The 27,037-nt window shown below is 40.6% G+C and overlaps 1 protein-coding gene across 3 annotated transcripts in view; it reads left to right on the plus strand.

Moving 5' to 3' along the window:
- The first annotated feature begins 1,264 nt into the window (after positions 1–1,264).
- The window catches only part of GNAO1 (G protein subunit alpha o1), a 250,072-nt gene continuing 224,299 nt past the window's right edge, over positions 1,265–27,037 (plus strand). For all 3 annotated transcript variants that reach the window (XM_051979874.1, XM_051979876.1, XM_051979877.1), the window contains exons 1-2: positions 1,265–2,174; positions 2,536–2,578. In XM_051979874.1, the coding sequence (XP_051835834.1) occupies positions 2,057–2,174; positions 2,536–2,578 (161 nt within the window). In that variant the 5' untranslated portion in view covers positions 1,265–2,056. The remainder of the gene's footprint in view (positions 2,175–2,535; positions 2,579–27,037) is intronic.

A 27,037-nucleotide genomic window follows, 5' to 3' on the forward strand; every position in this document is an offset into this window, starting at 1 on the left:
AATAAATGTTTGTTGATATTCTCATGCTCTTATAGGGAAGAATATCTTTACTTCCTTAGCAATTTGTAAGGGGAAAAAAGCATAGATTCAGAAAAGAACTGGGTTTCAAAATCTGATCTATCAAGGAACTCAGTGACTGAGCAAATCTCTTCTTTCTAGGCCTCAATTTTCCCATGGTAAGGAATGAGTTGAAATCTATAATCCAAGATCCTTCTAGTTCTGACAATTCAAGTCTTGGGAAATTTACTCACCCACTCTGGATCTAAATTTCTTTATAGATAAAGAATTAATTAAATGATCAGAAGTTCCTTACAGCTAGCAATGCTGTATGAATTATAAATTAGAGGACTTGGGTCTGAATTCCAGCTTCTCTACTCTCTAGCCTTCAGTTTCCTCATCTGGAAAATAGGGGGAAGAGGAGGTTGGATTAAATAGCCTATAAGGTCCTTCTGGGCCTGTTTCCTTAACTATAAAATAAGGGGATGGAACTGGATGACCTCTGAGGTCCTTATTAGCATTAAACCTCTTCCAGACTCTTGGACCTTCTGCAGATGGCCCGGAGCCTTTCAGTAAAATCATGTCTTCACCAGAAAAGTAATAGGAAACTCAGCTAAAATCCCATTAAAGAAAGTAGCGTGGACGTAAAAAGTGCCTTCTCTTGGCTGGTGTGGCTGGCCCCTAGCTAATACAACCTCAGCTGCAGAAAAGGATAGGAAGAAGGAAGGGAGAATGCAGAAGAATCAAGAAGGCAGAAGAGGGGAGTGAAGGGAGGAGGCGCGAGAACGCTACCCCAGCCTCCTCCAGCCCCCCATCTCGCTACACTGCCCTTGCGCCGCAGCTCTCCCATTGAGAACGAGAAAAGGGCGGGGCTGAGGAGCTGAGGGCGCGTTCTCGCGAGCGCGCCCTCCTGGACTCCAGACTCCGCCCTCCGTCCTCTCACGGCAGCGTCTTGGGGGAGGGAGAGGAGAGAGTTCTCTGGAGTTCGCGCGCGCGCACGCGCGCGTGCTTGCTCGCTCGCTCGCTCCCCCTCCCCAGGGCCCGGCGAAGCAGCCGGCTCGCGAGCCCCAGGGCGGGCAGGCGCGCGTCCCTGCTGACGTCATTGAGGCCGGCGAGCCTGTGCGGTGTGGGCTAGAACCCCTGGCGCACTCGCGCACTCCGCTCTTTTCCTTCCCTCCCCCTTCCCTCTCATCCCCCCTCCCTCCCAGGCTCTCTTTCCCCCTTCTTTTTTTTTCCCTCTCCTCTCTTCTCTCTCCTCTCGCTCTCTCTCTCTCTCTCTCTCTCTCTCTCTCTCCATTAGGATCCACTGAACGATGCGATCTCTGGGAGCCAGCGCTGTCGCCGCCGCCACCGCCCGCTAGAAACCTTTCCCCCCTTCCCCCCTTCCCCACAGCTTGCAAAGCCCCCCAAAGAAGAGGGAAAAGGGAAAAAAAGAAGAAAGAGAAGGGGAGGGGATGCAATACTAATCACCATCCTAATAATCCTCTCTAGTCTAAGGATCCACCCTGCCCCCCATCCCCACCCTCCTCCGGCTCCTGGCTCCATCGAGTCTCTGCCCTTTTTATTTTTAATTTTTAAATTTTTTTTTTAATAATCCTCGGTGTCCGCAGCCTAGCGCTGCTGCTGCTGCTGCTGTTGCTGCTGCTGCTGCTGTTGCTGCTGCTGCTTCCCCTGCCGCTGCTCCGGGTCCCCGGCGGTGGTTGTCTCTTTTCGGATGCTTTGCTTGCAAGCAGCGGAGAGAGACCCGCAACCCTGTCTCTAGAGCTACCAACCCCAGCCCCGACCCCAGCCCCGAATCCAGCCTCCTTCTGCAGGTGACCGGAAAAGGGGGCAGTAGCCTGAAATCCACCTTGCGAATTTTTGGGGGGAGGGGCTGCATTTTTATTGTGTTTGGGAAACTTGATTTCTTTTTAAAAGAAAAAAAAAGACAAGAAAGAAGGAAAGAAAATTAGCGATTTTTTTTAAAGGACAGAAATAAATATTTCTGGGGGGGTGGGGGGGTCAAGCCGAGCAGGGGAACCGTGCCAGCCGAGGCGTGCGGGCTGTTTTGGGTGTCACGATGGGATGTACATTGAGCGCAGAGGAGAGAGCCGCCTTGGAGAGGAGCAAAGCGATTGAGAAAAACCTCAAAGAGGATGGCATCAGCGCCGCCAAAGACGTGAAATTACTCTTGCTGGGTAAGAGAGCCTTGGCCACTTCCTCACCCCCACCCCTCTCCACCAAGGCCCCCTGAACAGCCAGGCTGCATCCTATTCCAAACAACGCCCCTACGGCCACCTCTATATTTTACCCCCTTCCTCACCCTTCTCCCTTGTCCTGTACCCAGGAAGACTTGTCCTGAGTCCAGAGAGATTTTTCCCTTGTTAGATTTGCAACAAGATAACCAAGCCATTGCATACACACAAGTCTTCCGCCAAAAAAAAACCCTGATCCCCTGCATCCTTTAGTCCAGCTGGTTCCTTCTTCCTCCCAGTGTAATTTCCCAGTTCTTCCAGCCTGACACTGACTAGCTTCTTTCCATTTTGTCTGTCCCTACAGGGGCCGGAGAATCAGGCAAAAGCACCATTGTGAAGCAGATGAAGTAAGTCCCTATTGTATTGGGATTTTAATTCCCCCCCCCCCTACTCTTTTTCCAGCTCTTCTTTAGGCCCTGTTTGTAATTCTTGCTCACAAACACATCACACTTTGACTCCCCCTGTAGCTCCCTTCCCACCTTAGGTGTTTCTCTTCCTTCCATCCCATCTCCCAGGAGGGTTGTTTTTAGGGAGGGGTGAGGAAAAAGAATGATGGTGGGGGCTGTAGTTGTATGAATGACAGTGTCCGCCATATTGATCAGAGCATCATCACTATTGGCAATATTGTGAATGTTATTTCCTACTAGTGGGGTGTTTTTCCCTGTCCCTTCCCTCCCCACCCCACCCCCAACCTCCATCCTTCTCTCCCCTCCCCTTCTCACAGCTGCACCTGTGGCAGGGATTTATTTCTAGCTTGACTAGAAGATGAAGGGGAGGGGACCTTGTCTTTTGCTCTGGGTGGAAAATCAAGTGTCTGCTGTTCATGGTTTTGGTGCTGAATTGGAGGTAGTGGGGGTTTCTCTATCTCTAGCTTTCTCTTTCTCATATATAGAAACATACACATATACCCCTATGGGTTGGGAGGCTCAGAAATGAGAGGGGAAAGTAGCTTTCCAGGTTGATGTGAATGGCACAGATGTAACCAGAGTAGAGCCATCAAACAGACCAGTGTCAATTAAGCTTAATGTCAGCTTTCTATCTCTCAGCTCTTTCCTCTCTGCCCCCACCCTTCCTGATGATCTCTTGACATGGGCAGCTGGGTTAGCTCCATGCCACTTATATTATTTGTTTGCTGAATAAGGTATGTTATATATAAATCTACCTACCAGGCAGATTTACAAGTCTTGCTGCCACCCCAAGTCCCCTTTGCCCAAAGGGTCAGTCTTGCCATAATTAGGTATCTGGAAATCAATTTTGACTGATAGAAATGTTTTCTTTTATTGATACTATTTTTACGTGAGAGAAAAATCTTAAAATCTCCATAAAAGCCTCACCCTCTTCCTGAACACACACACACACACACACACACACACACACACTTTATCGTTCCTTGCTCTTGACATCAACCATTTCTTGGGGAGTTCTAAAGCAGGTTTGTTTTAGATTTGGGTGGGGAGACTTAGAAGGTGAAGGTACTGAGATTTTTATGCTCCAATCCCCACCACCAATCTTGTGTCTTTGCTACTTCCGTTCTTCTCCCCATTTGGAGTTCGTTTGAGACCGTTTAGTGAGGCTTCCACGTCGGTTTGCTGTGACACCTTTACATATACACAGGGTTCCTAATTAGGGGTTGCTATGCAGTAAACAAAAATGATTATTTTTCAAATTGACAGAATGGCTGAAGTAATTGCATCCCGCAGGAAAACAATGGAAAATAAAAATCTCTTTCTTGGAGAAGTGGGTGAGGGAGGAAGCCTGTTTGCGATTTCAGAACTAAGATGGGGGGGGGGGGCGGGAGTTAAAGCCCCAATCTTGCACGTATAACTGGCATGACAAGCTGGTTCGAAGCGGCGCCATGATTGTACCGTGAAGCAGCTCTTTAAAAATTCCCATCTGTTTTTCATATTGCTATATTTGCACGAGAAACCCCTTGGGGGGAGTTTTTGCAAGGGGGCATCTCAGCTTGCTGCACCCCTCCGGAGTCGCGATTAATTTGACTTGAGGTTTTTTTAGAGCCCTGTCCAACCTAAGTGAATTTGGGAAGTGGGGCCTAGGGAGTTTCTATTTGCAACAAGGTGCATGCTGCATTTGCATTACAGGTCACTTATAATACACACATTCAAATAAATAACAATAAGCAAGATTTTTTTTAAAGTCTCTAATCGACAGAGACGGGTTCCCGGGCCCTTTAAAAGCCAGTGCAGCCCGGCGCTGCGTTGTGTTTCAGGCATTGCGAGTGGTGGACAGCGCCCAGCTGAGGCTAGAAAAGTCGATTGGGTCCGAGAGCTCAGCAGCACCGGGCTCAGCCCAGTGACTGACCGGGTGCTGAAACTCGGAGAGTCTCGGCTATATTCGGGTGCTATTCGATTCCCCGGGAGGCTAGAGCCGAGCCACTTCGGAAAGAGCCGAGTGTGTTCGCATTTCGGGCTAGGCTAAGAGGAAGGGGGAAGGGAAGAAATCTCTGCAAATTAACTTTGCATCAGCCAAGCAGCTATTCTCCCCACGTTGACTTCCACACTTCCCTTGAAGATGCTACATAAATTAGGCTGACTTAATAAGGTGTTTAAAAATATATACAGATTCCCCAAAAGGGTAATATTATCTACCTCTTCATTCAAAGAGAGCTGAACTCTCCAAGGAGAACAGTGTGCCATTTTAGAATGAAAATTCCTAATTGCATATAAAGGAAATCTAATCGAAAGACTGCACGTAGACTTATCCTTGGAAGTCTCTGATGTCCCAAATGGTTTTTCATATTGGCATTTGAGGTAGTCCTAGGTAGGGAAAGACAAGCTAGTGTTGGAAGGATACAAATAATCAGAAATGTTGGGACTATCTCTACCCACATTTTAGAATCTCGAAAATAATTTTGAGGGGGGGAAAGTGACTAGAGTAAGATCAAAAGATTATTATTGGAAAGGGGCTGAGCTTGTTCAAAAGGAGATGCATGACCATGGTCCAAAAGACAGCACTCCAAAGGATTCCTGTAAAAAGCTATAGTGAGGACTCCATAGATACTCATGAACAGAGACTGACTGTCCTGTGTGTTCGGCTCTAAAGGCAATGTGCCTGATCGGAAGCTCAACTTATATTAGCTATGAAATGTGTGGCTAGTAACAGTGGCATTCCAATAACAAATTCTTGTAAATAGTTTTCATTTACAAAATCATGACTTGGAGCTTATGAGGCACAGATTTCTATGGAGAAATTCAAAGGAATTGTGTAATGGGTGGGGTAAGGAAACCAAGATGGTGACTCCACATGCCCAGGAGAAATATTTAGAGAGTAGTTGCTGGTTTCTGTGCAATACAAAAATACCATTCTTAATAACATGTAGAACATTCTACCAGACAACTGTTGAAATATAAAGTTGGTATTATCTGTGATTTGGATAAAGGCATGGATGGTATCCTTATCAAATTCGCAATTGATGTAAAATTAGGAAGAATGGCTAATCTATTAGATGATAGAATTTGGATCTATAAATATCATAAGAGTATAGAAAGTCACTCAAGCCTAAAAAAGTTAAAGGATAAATGTAAAGTTTTACACTTGGAATGAAGATGCATTGATTTCACAAATATAAATGGGTTTGTCACCATTAGACAATAGTTTGCCTTAAAAAAAAGATTAGGGGATATCAGTAAGCTGTAAGCTTAATGAAAAGCAACAAATATGGCAGCCCCCCAAAAAGCCCATTTTGGTCTGTATAAAGAAAGCCATAGCTTCCAGGAGTAAGGAGTCAGGGTGAAGAAGAGCCTTGAGTTGAGTGGACATTAATTGAAGAATCTGAGGTTGCTTAGCTTGGGGAGGAGAAGATTGGGGAAACATGATAGCTGTCTTCAGTTTATTTGGAAAGCTGTCATTTGAGAGAGCGATCAACTCATTCTCTTTGACTCCAAAGAGCAGAATTAGGAGCACAGGCAGAAGTTTCCAAGTGGTACATTTAGGCTAAGTGGGAAATAATTCCTTACAGTGAGAAATATCCCAAAATGGAAAAGGCTTCATTAGGGGAAAAAATGGATTTCTTTCCTTTGGAAGCCTCTAAGCAATAGCTGAGTAACCATTTGTCAAGTATGTTATGAGTGAAAATTCTTTGCAGAACTATGTTTATGTGTCTTCATACATGTTAAAAGTTTGTTTTTCTTGCCTTCTCAATGTGTGGGGAGCAGGAGAGATAAAAGGAGGTAGACAATTGGAAGCTGAGAATGAAAGAAATAAAATTTATAAGTGGAGATTCTTATTCAGTTATGGATTGAACTAGATGGCTGCAAAGGCCCCTTCCAAGTCCAAAATTCTGTGATTCTTTTAAAATTTCCCTTACAAATGAGAAAGCTTGAAATTCAAAGAAGTTAAATAGCTTGCCTAAGGTTGCTCGGCCAGTGAGCCCCAGAGAGGCACTTGGTATCAACCTTCTGACTCCTATGTCCATTCATTGCACTTTCTGCTATCCCCTAACTCACAACCAGGAAGCTAAGACTAACACACCAAGCTAGCCAACATCAGCTACGGTGCTCTTTTATTTCACCCAGATCGCTGTGTCTCATATTACACAGAATAAGCCATGTCCATGAAGCCCAGTGAGAACCTCGTGATTTCGTAGTGGTGATAGAGAATTGTCAGACTGGCCCCTCGGTTGTGATAAAGGCTATTTTGGCACCTTATTTTTTAGTCACTATTAGCAAAAAAAGTAACAACTTTATTTCTTAACTTCATTTTCAATAGCTTCCATGTTGTAATGTGTTGTCCAGGATGCTAGAACATATTCTGATAGTAAATAATCAAATAAAGGAATGAATATTGGATGCTGCTTAGATAAAAAATGTTACACCTGGCTAAGAACATTGCAGAAATGGTTTGATTTCTTTTTAATTACTACTGATTTAGAGAAGGTATTGTGGAGGAAATTGTAATCATTTATGTGGTCTGTTTTCCAATTAGGTTGTCTTTTATGGCTTTGTAAAGCTTAAAGTGCTATATAATATGTTTTATGATGATAATGAATACCCCATAACAGAAAAATTTTGCAGAAAATAGTGTAGGGTTTGGTAGGGGTGAGAGTGGGGGTTGGAGTTTGGGGGGGAGATGCTGAAATTGTATTTGTGTGTCTGAATTAGTGTTTGGTTTAGTTTGTGGCTTAGAAAGGAATTCCAAAAACATCTCAGAGCTAAGACATAAACAATGCTAATTGAGACAGCACTAATATAATTTAAAATATTCTATGATTATTAAGTAGCTGTTTTTAGCATTTTAAATACTTTTGAACATTAAGGGTTGTGACTTTGCCCGTTAGATATTCTCATCATTTTTGTGCTCAATCTGTACGGCTCTTTTTATACATGCAGACTAATCAGGGTTTTAAATGGATGTGTCAATTTTATCTAATTACAGAAAAATACCCTCATAAAGGAATATTATAAAGAATTATATTTTATATGGGATAGAATCACCAAAATAACAATGTAATTGGCTCACATGTTTTAAATAATTAGTGGTAGCTCATTGGGCCATAAATTTAATGAAAATTAAAAGTGAACTATGGAGGCAATCACTTAAAGTTCATTTCCCACTATCAGGTGCCAGATTGTAGAATTCAGGCTGTTTTCTGTTGGAACATAATGGAATTTCTAGAAAGACTGGACTGTAATCCACAGAGAACAGGGGTGTGGCTTCGTACAAGATTTAACTGGTTAACTTTACACATTAACTGGTAGATTTTGCATAACTATGAATTAACTTTTCAGATTTTTTCATAGTGAAATAGGGTATCATGTTTGGATGTCGATCCCTAAAAGGATATATTCAGTGACATTTTCAAACATATTAGTAATCTGAAAACTTCTTCCTCACCTAAGATACAGCTATCCCTGACCAATATTATTGTATGTAATATACTAGGCAGGTTACACCCATCCAGTGAAAAAAAGTCATTCAACATCCTTAAAAGAAATCACCTATTGTGAGAAAAGCTTCTGGTTTCATTCTGCTATTCTGATTTAAATTTGTAAGAAAAAAAAATACAGGCTATAAAAATTACTTCATAAATAATAATGAACAGTTACATCCTTTATCTTTAGATAAAAACTCAGGACATTTCTGCTGCATTTCCAAAAGCTTAGATAGATTTATGCTGTTAGCCACATAATTTATAGATTTTTTGGTTTAGGAAAACATTATCTCAAGTATCAGTTGCCTCCTTTTTCTACTTTTCTTTAAAAGTATTCAAAAGGATGTACCTTGATATGTCTTGACATCATGAGCATGAAAATGGTATTGGATGGAATAGAAGGCAAGTTTTCTATTGCTGAAGGATAGCACTTTTTTTTCCTTTATTTATTCCATAAGCCTAAAGATTTTTATGTCAGAATAATAGCATAAAGTCCATCTGATTTCTCATCAGCTGGGAAATTCTTGATGTCTTAATTACTTGTTAGATTCTAAAAAGAAATCTCTCTGCTTGTTGCAAGTGTTTTGACCAATCACAGGAAAGGTAAAGGCTCTAAGATGAATGGAGGTGGCTAAATAGAAATACAAAAGAATTGACTGCTCAACATTTTGGGCTTGGTTAGGCCTGTGGTACATAAAGATTGAACTGCATGTGTCTTTTGTGGTTGAGGTTATTGTATAGTATTTCCCAAATTGTATTGTTCTTTTTTAGAATTCTATATCTGTTCAAGAAAGAAGATCACTGATTCAAGAATGAGCTCATTCCTGGTTTATGAGCTCTGTGCTTTCCCCCCACCTCTATGGCTATTTTTTATTTCATATGAGCCTTCTCACATTTTATGTTTTCTGACACTTGGAAATAAACCCATTGTAGTATAGTTAATGAATACTATGTTTAGGGGCAGTGACTTTTTTGCAACTTCTTTTGCATTTTCAACAATTCCTGAATGATATAAATATTTGAATTAAAAATATAACAAAGTATAATATTAAATACAACTATATAATATATAAGTAATAATTACAAATTTTTATGAATTAGCTAATTAGAATTTTTTTCAAACTTAATTAAATGTCACGGGAATGACGAGCATGTTTTTCTTTACCAGCCAAATGGTAAATCTATGTGATTAGAATCACATCAGAGATCAGGCACAATAATTTAAAGCAAGAGTCCTATTTAAAAGGGTCATAACTTCACTGTTAAATTGGCACAACTCTCTGAGAAGTGTGAAAGGTCTCACCAGCCCTTCCTTCAAAGAAGTCATAAAAGCCTCAAAAGCACTTTTTCTCTCAAAAGTCTGTAAGCCTTTTTCTTGTTACCACCTAAAGACAACCTCTTCCAGTGCCAAAGGGATCCTATCTGGAGAGCTATAAGGGAGCTTAGATCCAGTCTCCTCATTTAACAGATTAAAAAAAACTGGTCCAAAGAGTGATTTGCCAAAGTTACAGAATGAGTAACAAGAGGGGTCGTAGGAACCCAGGTCCTATTGATCCCAGAGCCATTACTCTTGCATGATGTAGCACTACATCATGTCTTGAAAGTGATCCAGAGTTCTGTGGCTCATGCAAGTTCTATAGGGTTAACAGGTTCCAGAGGAGACAAACAATATACTCATAGAGAGTTTATAATCTGTATTGGTAGCACACATACCCACGAATGAAACTAAAGACATTTGAAGTATCTTACTGTAAAAAAAAAAAAAAGCTATAACAAAACTTAAAACATATTCTTTTCTTCCTTTCTTCATTTTTGTTGCATATACTAATAAGACCTCTCTTGAGTCCCTTAACTGCCAGTATGGTTCCCCCCCCAAATAATTTTGTATTTTATTTTTACACACACATACACACACACACACACACACACACACACACACACACACACACATACTTATGTTGGTTTCCTCAGTAAAATGTAAATCCCCTGAAAGAATTGTTGATTTGGGGTTTGGGATTTGTTTGTTTGTTTGCTTTTTGTTTTTGCATCCTTGGCACATGGCACACAGCAAGCACTTGATAAATTTTAAATTGATTGTTGTTATTTGTCCTTCATTCTTGAAGAGAGTCAGTGACATTAGGAGGGTGATGTGATTGACAGTGGTTTCATTCTTAATAAATAGGTTTAGAGATGATTCTTTTGCAATATTCTTTTCTTTTTCTGGATAATAAATTAACTTTTTAGACCTTCCAGAAATATAGATAAGGTCTTGCTACCCTTCACATGCATATCTCATTTACAAATTCTGGAGTTTGGTCATAGTGAGAAGCAGGAGAAGGGATCCCCATGAGTATTATTATGTAGTCTGCTCTCACTCTCTCTGGCTCTGCAGTAACCATTACATAACAACATATATGGCCAAAACTCGTGTGATAGAAAGGAAGGAAAGAAAGAAGGAGAGGAAGGGAGGGAAGGAAGAAGAGAGGGAGGAACAGAAGAAGAAAGAAAAAAGGGAGTGAGGGAAGGAGAAAGAAAGAAAGAAAGAAAGAGCAAGAAGCTACTGCACCAACTTATAACACTGGTGAAAAAAGTTATAGTGGAAAAATCACTACTAGCCTTGGGGGTCTGGAGAGGTGGTTCAGGGCCAGCTCTTCTATGGTGACTTTCTGTGTGGTCTTAAGAAGTCACTGCCCTTTCAGGGGCATCAGTTTTCTCATTTGTTAAAATGAGGAACTTTTGGCATAGAAGATCTCCAGAATCTGTTCCCAATCTGTATTATATGATTCCATATAATTTGAAGTTATATCATTTTTGAAGACCTTGAAAAGTATTTTAGTCAGACCCTATTTCACATAGGAAAAGGAAACAAATAGACAAATCTTGATCTTTTAGAATCCAAGGTCAGGAGAAGGGATAATTATTCCAAAGCCTCTTAGATTATTTTATGAAAAGCAGATAATTAGGGAGCAAAATTAAATCATGGAAGTTCTCAAATGCTGACCAGTCCTAAAGGACTGCAGCCAGCACGCTTTTGTCATGGCATCACTTCCCTGATGTCATGGTCCTCTTCGAGAATAAAGGATAAATAACATCAACCAGGGAAGTCACGGTCTGAAAGGCATCTTAGACACAATTCTGAACCAGTTTCTCCCTGGCAAACACATCTTCAGAGCCAACAAACAGGACCTGAAAGTAGATGCATTGTAAGAAATGACGTGTTTGAGGGAGCAGCGGCAAGGCATGTACTAAACACAAGAGAAGCAGTTGTTGGCGGTCTTTTGGTGAGCATGGAGAGGGATGCTGTAGGTGACTGTAGAGCACCTAAGCCAGGTACAGTAGGTTGTGCTGCCCAAGAATCAGGCTGCGAGCTCCTGTCAGCATGAGCAGAGAACAAGATGCATAAAATGGGATTTTAGGGGGAAAAAGAGTGGGTGTACCTAGCCTCCTACTGATTTTATCTTTTGAGGCATCTTTAGTTCTAATTTTCTTGACAGAAAAAAGGAAAAACATTGTGCTTTTTTCATACCAAAATTAAAATAAAATAGAAGTAATTCTATAAAGGTAATAGCAGAGGCAACAAATTTGTTTCCTAACCAAGTCCATATCTAAAATTGTCTCTGCTATTAATATGTGGGAAGGGTTAACATCAAGTTCCCAATATCTTCAGTTTGATTTCCTAGTGATAGGAGACTTTAATTTACCTCTCAAATAACAGCTCCCAGGGCCTCGGTTTCTCAAAAGTACAGCAAAGAAGTTGGGTGTTTTGACCTCTGAGGTCGCTTCCAGCTCTGGGTTCCATGATTCTAAGTCTTCTTGTCCAGGAAAACAGATGTTGCTGGTGACAGATGAACTCCCAGCCTTCTCTCTTGGCCACCTCCAGTAGAGGTCATAAATAATAAAACCATTAAGCTCCCAGCGCCCTTCAAGCTAATTGAGAAAGAAAAGTGGAACATAAATCCACAGGAGTGTTAGCTCAGGGAATTGAGGAAATCAGGATGTATCAGGCCCATTTTATGACTATTGTGGAGAGAGGAGTGGGAGCCGAGAGGTGCTGAGTTTGTCTTGTAAGTCTTTCAAGGCCTGTCTCCATACTGAGCAGGATTTAGAAATACAGCAGCATGACTGAACAGAAGAGGAATAAAAGAGCCCCTGTTCTCCTTTCTCCCAGGGGCAGAGGGCAGGGGGAGGAGTACAGGGAGCATATGGACCTGTGGCTTTCTCAATTAAAAGGTGGCAGGCAAGTCACAAGAAATATGGGGAAGTCAGAGAATGCCTGTTTCAGCCCAAAGATATAAAAACCTGTGAGGCCTTCTAGGATTATATGACAAGAGGCACCAGCTCTCATATTGAAGAGGCGATATGCTACAATACAAAGATCACTGGAACTGAGGTCTGAGGATCTGGATTTAAATTCTGTTTCTGCCACTTGCTATCTGGGTGACCTTATTAGGCAGGTTCCTTAATTTCCATCTTTTCTGTAAGAAAAAAAGGTTGAACTAGTTGACTTTTAAGTTTTTTTCCACTGCTAAATCTATGCTACTATGACTCTTATAGCATCTAAAGGTTTATGGAGATTTTTCTCACATTAATCCTGCAAAGTAGGCTTTGGGGGGTGGGGTGGGGCAGGAAAAGGGGATTGATCTATGATTAATTAATTAATTAATTAAAGGGGATTAATAAGGGGAATAAGCATTTATATCAGACCTACTGTGTGCCAGGCACTGTGCTAAGTGCTTGACCAGTGATTTCATTTGATCCTCAGGACAACCTTATGAAGCTGGCGCTGTTATTATCCCTTATTATCATCTTAGGTAAACAGGGTTAAGTGACTTGTCCAGGGTAACACTGCTAGTAAGTGTCTGAGGCTGGCTTGGAACTCATTTCTTCTTGATTCCAGGCATTCTATCCCCTGCTACTTAGATGCATCAGGGAATTCCTAGGTGAAATAAATCCTTTTGCCATGCAGATTAGTTTGTTCACTTCTAGTTCAATCCCTTAGGTGTGCTTATCCCTTCTTGACCCTATTTGGGGTTTTCTTGGCAGAGATACTAGAGTGATTTGCCATTGCCTTTTCCAACTCATTTTACAATTAGGGAAATTGAGGCAAGCAGGATTAAGTCTCCTGTCTAAGGTCACATCACTAGGAAGTATCTGAGGTCAGATTCTACCTCATGTTTTTCTCACTCCAGGTCTGGTGCTTAACTATACATAGGAGACAATTAATAAATGCTTGTGGACCAACATAATCTCAGGCAAATAGTTTAATTTTTGAGTGCCTCAAGGCAATTATCTAAGTCTCTGAGTTGCAAAGTAGGTTCAGATCTCAGAGACTACCCAGTTCTGTGATCCTAGCAGGTTACTCAACTTCTGTTTGCCTTAATCCAGTGGAGAAGGAAATAGCAAACCACTCCAGTACCTTTGCCAAGAAAACCCCATGGACTGTATTGGTGTACAATGGTCCATGAGGTCAGCAAGAGTTGGACACAACAACAATGTGATACAAATACAAGTAGGAAGAAAGATGCTCCCCCTCCTCAGAAAGATTACATTCTAATATATCAGTATGTTGTCCTGCTTAGGACTAACAAGTGTAATGTTATTCCCATTTTACCAATAAGAAAACTAAAATTCAAAAAGATTAAGGAGCTTGCTCATATCATTGTTGTTATTTGTCCTTCGTTTTTGAGGAGAATCATGACATCAGAGAAGTGATGCCATGATGTACAAGTTGGACATAAGTGAAGGAGGGCTGGGCAAGGCCACCCGCCTCACTTTCCCCTCCAGAGCCATCTGGGTCCAGTGACAAAATGTAAATGGAAACCACTGGAGATGACCCTGGATGTGATGGGAGACTTTGACTTTTTTAAGCTTGGGTCTTCAACAGATTTCCGTTTGACTAAGGCTGCACCCAGTCAGTGATTAAGTCTCAGTAGCAACTGAGGCAAAGAATCTCCTCTAAATGAATGAATGAATCTGGAAGGGGAAGACCTTTGGTGTTTCTGCCAAAGCAGAAATGACTGCTATTTATATTCAATTTATGCCAATCAGGACCCAAATAATGACCAAATGAGGCTTGACCTAGGACCTTTTGGTGGCTAATTAGAATCCGGTTGGTCTTGGCTTAAGGAATGGTCCTTAAGAAAGAAATCTAGCCAGTAAACCCCAAGATATCTTGGAAGAGTTCAGAGGTGCAAAAGAAAGGGGAAAATGCCTTTAAACGCATCTGTACGTCAGGATATGATACCCTGTGTGGACAGAGGGAGGAAAGGAAGGAACAAGGAAAATATGGCAGGTGATTTTTGTATAGCCCTCTCTCATTTAAATCCAATTCATTTACATGCCATGGCATCACCTCTCTGAAGTCATAGCGCTTTTTGTGAATGAAGAACAAACAACCTCTGTAAGTAAAGCTGACCCATGAATTGGAATTGGTCAATTGAAACACTCCTTCTTTCCTTCCTTCTCTCCCTCCCTCCCTTCCTTCCCTCTTGCCTTCTTTCCTCCCTTCCTTCCTTCCTTTTCTCTTCCTCCTTCCTTCCTTCCCTTTGTTCCTTCCCTCCTTCCTTCTTTCCTCTCCCTTTCCTTCCTTCCTTCCATTTTTCCTTCCTGCCCCTATATAACTAATATATGCAGAAAGCATAATTTAAATCTGGGTTTTCATTACATAATCCTACCTCCCCAGATGTTTTCTTGGTGCCATTGAGGAGCAGGAGGTGTTTGGGAGAACTGGGACAGAGGCTGCTTACTGAAACAGACATATTGGCCCATATAGTAGTTCTTTCCTCCTCTTCTTATCACCTTCCTGTCTTTTGAAACCAATCCAACCTACCTCTTCTAAGATAGTCTTTTCCTAGAAATCATTGATCTCTACCGTCAGAATTCACACTTTTGTTGTCTTATTCCCTCCTTGTTTCATGTGTATATATCTGTGAAGAAAGAATTTGATCTTGGAAATCAGAGAACCCAAGCTTAAATCTAGGGATTGCCCATTTCTACCTATATATCAAATTTCTTTGAGATTTCTTCATCTATAAAATAAAGAACTTGTGCCAAATGCTCTGATATCCCATCCAACTTGAAATTCTATGAATCTTCATTTCCCAACCAGATCAAAGGGACCTTCTAGATCAATATGTGTGTGCTTTTGTACTCTATAGTGCCTAACACAATGCTAGGTACACAGTAACTGTTCAACAGATAGATGTTTATTGCTTCACTGATTGCTACAGCTCCAAGCCACTTTTACCTGGCTCAGATCTTTCTGTAGAGACTGGAATTTGCTTCATTTACTAGGCTGCCACCTTCCTTAACAAAGGGGAAGAATGTAAGGTTGATGAAGATCCTTAGAAACTACCAGTTTTTCAGATTCACTACTTTTCTCTTTCCTAGGATTCTTTTTGTTCAGAAGAGAATGTGCAGCCTCTTAAATTAAACCTTCCAACTTGACAGGTCTTTAAAAAGAGCTCTTGAATGTAACTGGGTCCATCTTTGTGCATTCGGTATGATATGTGCCTTCACATTCCAGTGGGGGGTCTGGACCAGTTTGTTAAAATGAGGGTTTCATTCACCTGCCACAGAAAGAAAATTCTTAAGAAAAGCAGTGATTGCCCAAAGAGGCTGAGAGAAAGGCAGTATGTTGGTATGGATTATGAATTCTCCCTCTCCCTGTGCCGGGGGGCAGGCTGGTAGGTTGCAGATGTTACCTGAGTCTTGTAGAAAGAGCAGGTGCTATAGGGAGTACTGGGTTGCTATAAGAGAGCTCTAAGATGAGGGAAGATTCTAGGATGTGGGAACAATGGTTAGCTCTCTATTTCCCAGGATAAGCTTGATGGGTGGAGGGGGATATCAAAAGGTCAAAGGAGCCTGCATCTGTCTCTTCCACAAAACAGGACATTGTTGACATCATTATCAAATACTGATTCAGCTGAAGGGAAAAGGAGAATCCATAAGATTTTGTGAATGTACTGTAGGGTTACAGAGCTTTGAGTCATGAATTGTTTGCCAGGTTTGGCTCTTGCTGTGTGGTCACTATTGAGTACCCTCTGTAGTCTGGAGATTAACAATGTTTCCAGTATTTTTAGGGTCAATCAGTACCAGCCAGACTTTTTTCCCACAGCAGTATTGAAGTAGAATAGTAACCAGAATATGTACTCTTTGGCAACAAGTTGTCTGAAAAGAAATATAGCGAACTGAAGAAAGTACTCCAATAAATAATCAAAGTCAAAAGACCTGTCAGGACATCTTCTACCGTTGGCCGTGTAACTTTAGGCAAATACCTTACCTTCCATGATTCTCATTTTCTTCAGCTATAGAGTTCTGAAATTCTGTGATTATATATGAGTGGCGATGGAAGTGGATTTCTCTGACAAAGAGACTTAACTGAGTTTCATTGGATAAATGATGGACAGAAACAGCTACACCCAAAGAAGGAATACTGGGAAATGAATGTGAACTATTTGCATTTTTGATTTTCTTCCCGAGTTATTTTTACCTTCTGAATCCAATTCTCCCTGTGCAGTGGGAGAACTGTTCGGTTCTGCAAATATGTATTGTATCTAGGATATACTGCAACATATTTAACATATATAGGACTGCTTGCCATCTTGGGGGGGGGGGAGAGAGGGAGGGGAAAAAATGAAACATAAGTGATTGCAAGGGATAATGTTGTGTAAAAATTATCCTGGCATGGATTCTGTCAATACAAAGTTATTATTAAATAAAATTTTAAAAAAATTTTAAAAAAAGATTATATATCAGTGGAGTTAGAAATCCTGGTGATAATTTATGTTGAGTTCATTTACCTACAGAGACCAAGTAAAAGGTCGTTCTGGTGTTTTAATCAAGATTTGTGAACATGGTTGAAGTTGAATGATATTTCATGTATGCAAGAGAAGGCCACTAATTTAAAGCACTTCTGTAGTCCTTTGGTTCTCTCCCCATAGTGCAGTCCTATCAGTGTTCACAGCATCATCTGACTGGTGAGGGACAAGCCTGAGCCATTCACTGTGAATATGGGTTTGGAAAGGACTATTGTAGGAACTTATTGTTTGTCCTTTGTTCCCCAAGAGTACCATGACATCCGAGGGGATGCCATGACATGCAAGTGAGTTGAATTTAAGGGATTTAAGGGCTGGGCAGAGTCACCTGCCTTACTTTTCCCTCCAGAGCTATTTGGGTCTAGTGACCAGATATAGATCAAAATGGCTGGGAGATTACCTTGATAGTTGTAGGAACACAGACAGACCAGAAGAATCTTTTTGGATAAACTATCTCTCTTACTCTCTGAAACACGAAACACTTTGAAAAGTTCCTGTAAAAATCGTGACCTTTGAGTTAAAAAATAAAGAGTAAATGAAGGAAAGAAGAAGATAGCCAATGTCAACCCAGATTCAAAATGGCAGCATGGGTGAGATGGTTAGATGCAGTAGTTAATAAAAATAAAGTTACCAGAAGACAGTGAAATTCAGAGGAAATAAAAGGAGAAAAACAAGAAAGTCCCAGACCTGATACATTTGTGAAAAATGCTTTGTTTTATTTTTTATTTCTTTAAAATTTACTTTTATCTTCGGGGATCAATTAAGGGAGAAATTTAAGAAATAAGAGGGATTTTCCCATAGTACTTCAAGATTCACAAAGTACTTGCTTCACAACCTTCATCTTTCTCCTTTGTAAAAAGAAGGGATTAGACCAGACAGGTTGCAAAAATCATTTCTAGTTCCTATGAGTCTATGAAGTTGATAATACAAGTATTATTACAAGTAGATAGTACAAACACCATATTTCATATGAAAAAGGCTCAGAGAATGAAGTGATCTATCCATGATCACTTAGAACAAATAGATGCCATCTTCTACACAATTTCCAGTATCAGTATTCCCAAAGCACAAGTGTGAACTAAAACCCTTGATGAAGAAGCTGCAGTGGCTCCCTATTGCCTCTGGAACTAGAATGAATTGTAAAGCCCTTCCAAATCTGTTTTTAAGCTATTTTCTCTGACTGAGCTCACATCAGACATCCTCACATAATCTGTATTTCAGCCAAATTGAACTATCTTGCTCTTCCTTTATATAACATTCCATCTTCTCTACCCAGGTCTGCTCATCTTTACCTATCTCCTATCAAGACTCAGATAAAGCCCCACCTTCTACAAAAGGACTTTCTCCCAACTGTTGTTACTTTCCCTGTCCCTCTCTCCAAATTACTTAATATTTACTTTCTATGTATTTTATATTTATTTATCATTTACATAATTTCCATTAGGAGGATATAAATTCCTGAGGCTGGGATCCTTTTCCTTTTTGGCTCTTGATCCATGCTACTTTCCAAAAAAGAGACACTTAATGCATGCTTGTTGAATGCATTTCTTCAATACTAGAGGGAGATATAGTAATAGCTACTTCTTTATGAGATCTTGGAGAAAAGAACATTCTAAATAACTGAATTTTCCAACTAACTGAGGCTTTTCCTTTTAAGCAGCAAACTTTTTTTTAACATGACTTTTTGCCATTTCATCTGAAATTTTCCATCTTTCCAAAATGTACAACACACTTCGGTCTTCTTAAGTAGAGAATACTAAAAGCAATTTAAGCCTCTCTTTGTGACTCAGGAGTATTATAAGGAGGTAAAAGGCCCAGGTTCAAATCCTGCCCTTACCCAGCTATCAATGGGAACTTGAGCAAGGGAAGCTTCTCAATCTCTTTGGGCCTCAGTTCCTCCCTGTAAAGTGACAGTGTTTGGCTAGATAATTTTCAAGTTCTAAGAGATGATCTCCAAGGTCTCTTCCAGTTCTAAATCCTATGATCCTATAATCCTGTAATGTAGGGGTATCTTTAGGACCTGTTGAGATATGGGGAGCTGTTTGTGCACCTGCATTTTATAGCTTCTGTGTTTCTTCCCTTGTTATTAAGTTACTACCTATTGTACAACTAACAAGTATTGGAGCTGGAGTTATAATCCAGGTCCTCTGTTCACTATTAGGCACTGCCTTTTTCTAAATTATACTTCTAATCTACTACCTAGGAAACTAGACACCTGAGCTTTTTAGTATTATGTGTAAAGGAAGAGTAAACAGGCATTGGGAGGGCTTCCTTGAAATAAATTGAAGGAGCTTTAGTTCATGGTTATTTATGTGGCTATTAGTGATTAGGTCCTGAATGGTGTGTTGCACAGAGAAACCCAAGTACTGATCCCTGAGGCAAGCAGGGAGAGGGCACTGATAGAGCTCAGTTTAGTTTTGGGGTGCCACCTTCTGGGGAGGTCCTACAGTCTGAAATCCAAGTTATATCAAACCCCCCACCCTCTGTAGGGCTCTTGGGCAGTCTCATAACCTATCAAAAATACCAGTCAGGCCCCTGAAGTTAAATTTTCCCCATAAAATCTAATTATGGGCCATGGCTTGCTGGCTGCCCTTCAGGCCCGGCATGGAGTCTTCCCCTTTACCCCTCCCCTGTGCCACGTGATATCTCTCCCTGTGCTCCTCATTCCCCCTTCTCCTACCTACAGCTGACTCTTTTAGGGTGCTATGTCCCTTCCAGGACTTAGCCTTCCAGCCCAACCTCGTGGGGTGCTCCTTTTCCCTGGGTAGTTGTGAATTCCACTGAGGAATTTGCCTTTTTATGCTCTCCCACTCTATTTCACGTTTACCATTCCTAGTGTCTACTGTAGCCCTTCATTTTGTCTGTGACCTGTTCCCCCAAGTAAATCTACCTTTTGCCAGAGAGAATTCTTCATGTGACTGAACCCCAACTTTTGGTGCCTACCATCATCTGGTGTCTGTATCACCCACATCACTCGGATGCTTGAAAACTAATTCTTGGCAAATAACTAACCAAAAAGTTAGGTGCTACTGTAATTTGTAGTGAAAATCATTGAATAGTGTCCTAAGGCACAGAGCTAGGTGAGAGGAAACTGGGTAGCATGAGAGCCTTTTCCCTGATCTAAATGTACCCTTTCTAGAGAAGGGATATGCTCAGGATTGGACTATATGTCTTTCAAAGTAGTTGGACATGTGCTTCAGGGACCCAAAGAGTAACCTATGCTTTCTGCACTTCTCCAGGGGAGAAAGTATAATGACTGGAGTCACAAGAAATGTTGCATAGTAACCTAGTGCCATTAGAATTTGTCTCTCATCTCATTTAATGCTTAACAACAACCCTGGGAGGAAGATGCTATTATTATCCCCATTTTTTGTTTGTTAATGTTATTGTTGTTCAGTCATTTCAGTCATGCTCAACTTTTCCTGAACTCTTTGGGGGTTTTCTTGGCAAAGATACTGGAATCATTTGCTATTTCCTTTTCCAGCTCATTTTACAGATGAGGAAAGTGAGGGAAACAGGATTAAGTGACTTACTCAGAGTCAAACAACTACAAAGGGTTGAGACCAGATCTGAACTCAGGTTTTCCTGACTCCTACATCTATTGTTCTATTACCAAATGTCTGCTGATCTTGGAAGCACCTGTTTGCTTAATGTCAGCTCCCAGATCCTTAAGAAGTTAAATTTAGTTCATTATTTTTTAAAATCCACAACTGCTAAGCACTAGACAGAACATATAGAAGGTGTAATATTTTTTAATAAATCTACACAATCTTTCTCTTTCAATAATTCATTTTCTTTGTCTTAATTTTTTGTCATGCAAATTGTATTCTTTGTGTGAAGAAATGCTTGTTTAACAGAACTGCTCCAATGACCCAAATATCCTTATCTCGGCTACCTCATTTATGTGGACTTCTCACAGGAGAAAGACTCTGAGGCAGGACTTGAAAAATGAAGGAAATAGCCCTGGTATAAAGAGTACAGGCCCCAAGAGTACTCTTGGCCCTGCCATTCAGGGACCAACTTAGCATAGTGATTCATTGCCAGGTTTATTGTAATATAGTTAACATGTTGGCCATAGCAGTCACCAAGGACCTTATCCTCTGATACACAGCCTTTGAGATTTATGTAGGTGGAGGAAGAAGTCATATCAATGAAGTCAGAGGTCCTTGGAGCCTTGAAACCTAAAGCAACATGGAAGATGAGCCTATGACTGTATCACCCTCAACATTCCTGATCTCATCTAAAACTAGACACGATTGTGCCTGGTTTGTGCTTGGATTGGGTACTCGGTACAGTTAGCCAGTGGTCAAACTCAAATAGAAATGGAGGGATCACTAAACAGAATCTAAGGATCCCTCTGGGCTGCATATATTTGGAAAACCATATATTACTGTTATACAATTTATTGGGGTTTTTTTTGTATATTTCGCAATTACATTTAATCTGGTTCTAGTTGTATAAAAGGGTGGGCCATGTGTTCGACATCTCTGTGATGAGCATTTCCCTGAGGGGCAACATGGCTGGAGAATGAATAAATGAAAGGCATTTATTAAGCACTCACTGTGTAAACTACTGAGCTAAGTGTGGGAGTAAAAGGAGAAAAGCAAGATGGCCCCTGCTGTCAAGAAACTCACATTTAATCAGGGGAGGCAACAGAAGAGGTCTCAGCTGATAGACTTGTATTTGAATCTCTTCTCTACTAAGCAGTGTCACCTTGGTCAAGTCACTTACCTTCTCCAAGTTTCTTTATCTGTAAAATGAAAGGGTTGGACTTGATGACTCCTAAGATTTTCCAACTCTAAACCTATGAACCTATGACCTATCAGATAAGCCTTCTATCTAATTACTTTCATTGGGAAAATCTGCCATTGAAGATTACATTATTGGAAGCTAATTCTTCATGAGTTGTTTTTTTTTTCAAAAAAGATTTCAAAATTTAATATATAGGAGAAAAATGTTGATTGAAATATTTCTTGAGTTTAATTAAATTCCAAAATTAGAAAAGGAGTATATTGTAGTTAAAAGAAAATTGCCCATAAATATAATCCGCTATCTCATAAAGTAGTGAGTTTCCTGTCACTAGAAATATTCAATCAGAGACAAGATGATCCGTAGTATGAGGTGCTATAAAAACAGTTCATGTGTGGATTGTGAAGCTGAATTAGAGGAGTTATAGATTCTGAATATCATAGTAGCTTCACTATTCTGAACTGAGAAAGTTCTACTTTTAAATATGTGTTCATTTTGCAGTTCAGTTGCCTGAGAGAGACTCTGAAACACACAAGTAAGAAACATTTTTCTGAACAGTAGAAAGTCACTTTACAGATTCAGCTTTCTGTGCAAAGAGGTTTTCAAATGCGTCTCATTGGATTTTTATCTTTCCTCACCATTGTACAAATTAGGGAACCATTGATTTATTCAGCTGATTCAGGGGTTCTGCCCTAATTATCTTATCAGTGATAGGAAGCAAGTCCTGCTTCCTTAACAAGCACAGGGAATGACCTGGAACTTGAGACCACTGGACAATGGAACTCCCTCGACCTTCAGATTTTTGCAGTTAGTGTGGGAGAGGGGGGGAAACAGTAACAACCTAGGACAATGGCAGAGGATTGGTATACCTTAATTTTAGAATGCCCATTCTTTCCCTGAAGTTGGGAAAGATGCCCTCCCCAACCCTAACCTCCTGACTCCAGCTATAGTCATAGCCGTAGTTTCCACTCGTATTTCTTCTTTACCAATGTCTTTTGGGTATGTGTCTGTCTTTCCATTCCCACTCCTGTCATTCTAGTCCAGGCCCTTTTTACTTTATCTTGGACTAGCACAAATGCCTGTTAGTTGACCTCCCAATCTCCATTCCGTCCTCCAATCTATCCTTCCCATTTGTGATAGACCTGTCTATCTGAGATGTTACTTTCATCATGTCACTGCCCTGCTCAGAAGCACAAAGTGATTTCCCTTTTCTTCTGTGTCATAAGCTCTGTCTGGCTTCTGAGGCACTCCATAAAGTTCTATCCTGCCTTTATATCCTCACTTCCCATTATTCCATAACAGAACTATAAATCAGATAAATAAGAGACCCTAAAGGGCATCTGGTCCAAATCATAGCTGATTTACTTCTGCCACAATGTGGACATTCAGTCTCCACCTGAAAATTCCCAGTAACAAGGAATCTGCCATTTTCTAAGAAAGTCCATTCCATTTTAAGTCTACACTATTGGGGAGATTTTCCTCACATCTATTTAAACTAGGCCTTCTTGCAGTGTCCCAGTGATTCTTGTTCTGCCTTTTAGGGCCAATAGAGTAAATCTAATCCCTCTTTCAAAGCATAGTCCTTAAAGATAGCTTTTGTTAACTTCTTCTCAGTTCTCTTTTGAGTTTATTTCCTTCTTTCAATTGATTCTCATATATTTTTATGTTTTATATTAAAGAACTCCAGTTTCTTCAGCCATTTGTCATATTTTTTAGGTTGGATCCAGAGATTTGGAGAGGCAATTTCACCCAAAGGATCCCAAAGATACAGAGTCTAACCTCCTGACTTCTACTCTCATAGTCATAACCTTAGTTCCCATTCATATTTCTTTCTTGTCATTATCTTTTAGATGTGATATATGCTAAAGAGTCCTACTTTCTTCAGTTAAGTATCATCTGGCATAGTCACCAATATTCTGACTATTCTGGCTGTTCTCTTCTGTATTAGGGTTAGGGTTCCTGGGATCATATAATTAGAAATTGAAAAAATCTAAGAGATGACTTCATCCAACCTCCACCCTTTTATGGGTTAGAAAACTAAGGCCCAGAAGGTGAAGTGACTTCTCCAATAATAAACAATAAAATCAAGTTTTGTAGCAAACCCACTGCTGACAATTCAGACTTCTACCACAATACTATGCAGCCATGCTAGTTCAGGATTTGACCCTTACTTGATCAGTTCATATTTCCTTCTTGTACTAATTCTGGGGGGCAGAGCCAGGGAAGGACAATGAGGTCTTTGAAGAAATCCTCATACCCATCTTAGAAGTCTTTTATCACCAAAAAGTTTATGGCTGGGACCTCATGCTCACCATCTGGCCCTACTTTCATGTATAGCACCAACTCACATGGGCATGGAACAAGTATCAGCTAGATGTATATAAGTTATAGTTTAATTATATTGCCCATGACATTGGACTTGAGATTGATTATTCACCGTGTTTGATGACTAGAATTCTCACTGGGAAGCATTTAATCCTTCAAGTTTATTTAATAGAGCAAAGGCTTGTGTGACAGACATGTCCTTGCTTCCTGAGGTTTGCTGCAAGATCAGTTGATATCCTTTTGATTTACAGCTCAGCAAAAAAAAAAAGAAGAAGAAGAAGAAAAAATGACAGGCTGAGTATTAACTTGTTCATTTCAAGGTGATTGCTGTACTGCCATTTCTTAAGCAGGAAACCAGATGCAGCTTTTACAGTGCACGAGATATTTGAGTTAACTGAGTCTGAGTTAACTGGATTTCTGTTTTAGGATAATTGGATCAGAGAACTAGTGCTGAAAGGGACCTCAATGGACATCTAATCCAGCATTCAGCAGTTTTTCTTTGAGGAAATCAGGGTGCAAGGAGGCCGAATTATTGCAAAAGGTCATACACTTTGGCAGGTTTTAAATGCAGGTTTTTTGACTGCAGAACTAGTATTCTTTTCACTGTTTTCATATTATGAGATCAAATATTAAAATTGAGGAGACACTCAAAGCAAAGGCTATGTAGACAGTATAAATGGAGAACTGTGCAACTCAAATAAAATCTCAGTTAAACTACTCTCTTGGAAGGGATTTATGGCCTTGCACAATAATAAGGAATTAGTGGATGGTCGGTGAATTGAGTCAAAAGAATGGTCATCATAAAACAAGATAATCCCCAATCGTTTTTTTGTCTGCCTTGGGAAATAATCCTGATCTTTTCATTTCAAAATGGATGTCTCTGATGTTCTTGGAATTCCCCACATTTCAAACCAAAGTCAAAAGCTGCACAATTAAGACCCAACTCAAGTTGGAAAGCTATCTTGCTCTTCTTTCCCTCCCTCCTCTCTAGCTACAGGATATAAAATACCTCCCTTGGGAGGGATATGAAACACCAACCTGAGCCCAGCGGCTCTGATGGAAGTTTGCTGTCAGGCTGGCTGACACCTTCCCTGGGGTGAAGAGGGTAATTAGTGTTGTGGTTTAAAATGCCATTCCTGGGGGCCTGGATGTGGAACCTCAAAACCTCTTCCCATTTTGCTCTAGCAGATTAGTGGGTTGCTGGGAGAGACGTAGGAGGTAGCAGATGAGATAATGTCAAAAGGGCTGAGCGTCAGTGCCCCGATGCAGTCTGTTTGGTGACAGCGGATCCTCTCCTGAAGCACTGGAAGGAGAGCTGCCTGGACTGGTGAACGGAGCCCCCAGCTACAGAATGACAGGATCTCAGAGCTGAGAGGGCTTCAGCTGGTACCATATATGTCATTCCATCCCTAACCCAGAATCCGGCTCTCCCAGATTGGCTGGAGTCTGCTGATCTTATGTGTCCTAGTTGTTTGTTCTTGACTCCTCCCACTGGAATGTGAGCACCTTGCGGGCAGGAACCATGTGTTTTAGTTTGTACCTTTAGCACAGTAAAGACTTGAATAAATAAATGCCTTTAAAAATAAATAAAAATAAATTCCTTTAATAAATGAAAAAATAATCATTTAAATGAATGAAATAAAATATCCAAGATTACAAAGGAAACCAATTATATTAAAAATACAGTTATCGAAATTTTAAAAATAAGTTTATAAACCCCCAGAGATCCATCCATAAATGCATTGGGACTCTATGAATCCCAGGTTAAGAATCCCTGCTCTAATAATTGGGACATTTTTCCTTATCTCAAACCCAATCTAGGTCTTTGTTGTACTCATCATTTCTAAATCTACCCTCTGGGGTCAAGCAGAATAAGTCTAATTATTCCTCAATATGGCAAATATTTGAACAGAGTTATTTTGACCTCCCTGAGGCATCTCTTCTCTAGGCCAAACAAATCCTGTTTTCCTTCCACTTCCTTTGGTTTGTGTATTTCCCTTCCCCCCACCATTTCCCCAAAGTCATATCCCAGATGAATTCTCTCCACTCCAGGTTCACCACTACCCTTCTCTTCCCTTATTTCTGTCCCCACTGGGGCAGGTGTCCACTTGCAATCTCATGACCCCTGCTTCATCCTCACCAGGTGGCCTCTCAGGGTCCTACCCCCTTTGGGGGGGCGGTCCTATATTCTCTTCTCTTTTTCTCCTAAAATTTAATTAAATTTGCCTTTAAAAAATATTGCTCCAAGGGTACCTGTGTTGCTGCTTGAGCTGAGTACATTTTGTGAAGCTTTCCCCCACTGTCAGAATTCCTAGTTTTAGCTCCATGAGCGAATGCAGACTGGTTGCAGAAGAGACAGACTTCTTCCAACTCTCGGGGCCCATGTGTAGGATTGGCGTCTTTCAGTGGAGTGAGAAATGCCACACTTTACCTACTACTGGGAGAGAACATGGCACCCAATAAATAGCCACATGACATTACTACCATTGGTATATGGCCAAAAGCCAGGGACATTATTCCCAATGGAGATGATGAAGAGTTTCAGGAGGCAAATAATTATAATAGGAGTTGGCATCTTGCCCAGAACCTGGGGGTAACACCCTTGCACTAGAGAGAAATGAAAAGTAAAATCTATTCTAATGGTTCTGTCTTTGGTTTTTAAAATCACCTTTAAAAAAAAAGAACCATTCTATAATGTTATGAGGTATGAGTTGCAACCACAATGAGAGGTTCCTAGTTGATGTCACATCCCTTACCATTATTCCTATCTTTCCTTTGGATATTCTTTCCTTAGAATTCTTCAATCCTAAGTAAGCATTTCCTTGACCCTTCTAGCTCTCTCAGCTTCAGTCACATCTTTCTTTTCCTCTTCACTGCCAAACTTATTGGAAAAGTTGTGTAGACCTAATTACTCCAATTAATCAAAAAAATCTGCCAACAAAGACTTATTTAAGCACCTCCTGTATGTCCAGTGCTATACTGAGTTCTGGGAATACAAAGACATAGGTGAAATAGACCTTTTCCTCAAA

Source organism: Antechinus flavipes, chromosome 2 (assembly GCF_016432865.1).
Source record: "Antechinus flavipes isolate AdamAnt ecotype Samford, QLD, Australia chromosome 2, AdamAnt_v2, whole genome shotgun sequence".
Taxonomy (NCBI): Eukaryota; Metazoa; Chordata; class Mammalia; order Dasyuromorphia; family Dasyuridae; genus Antechinus; species Antechinus flavipes.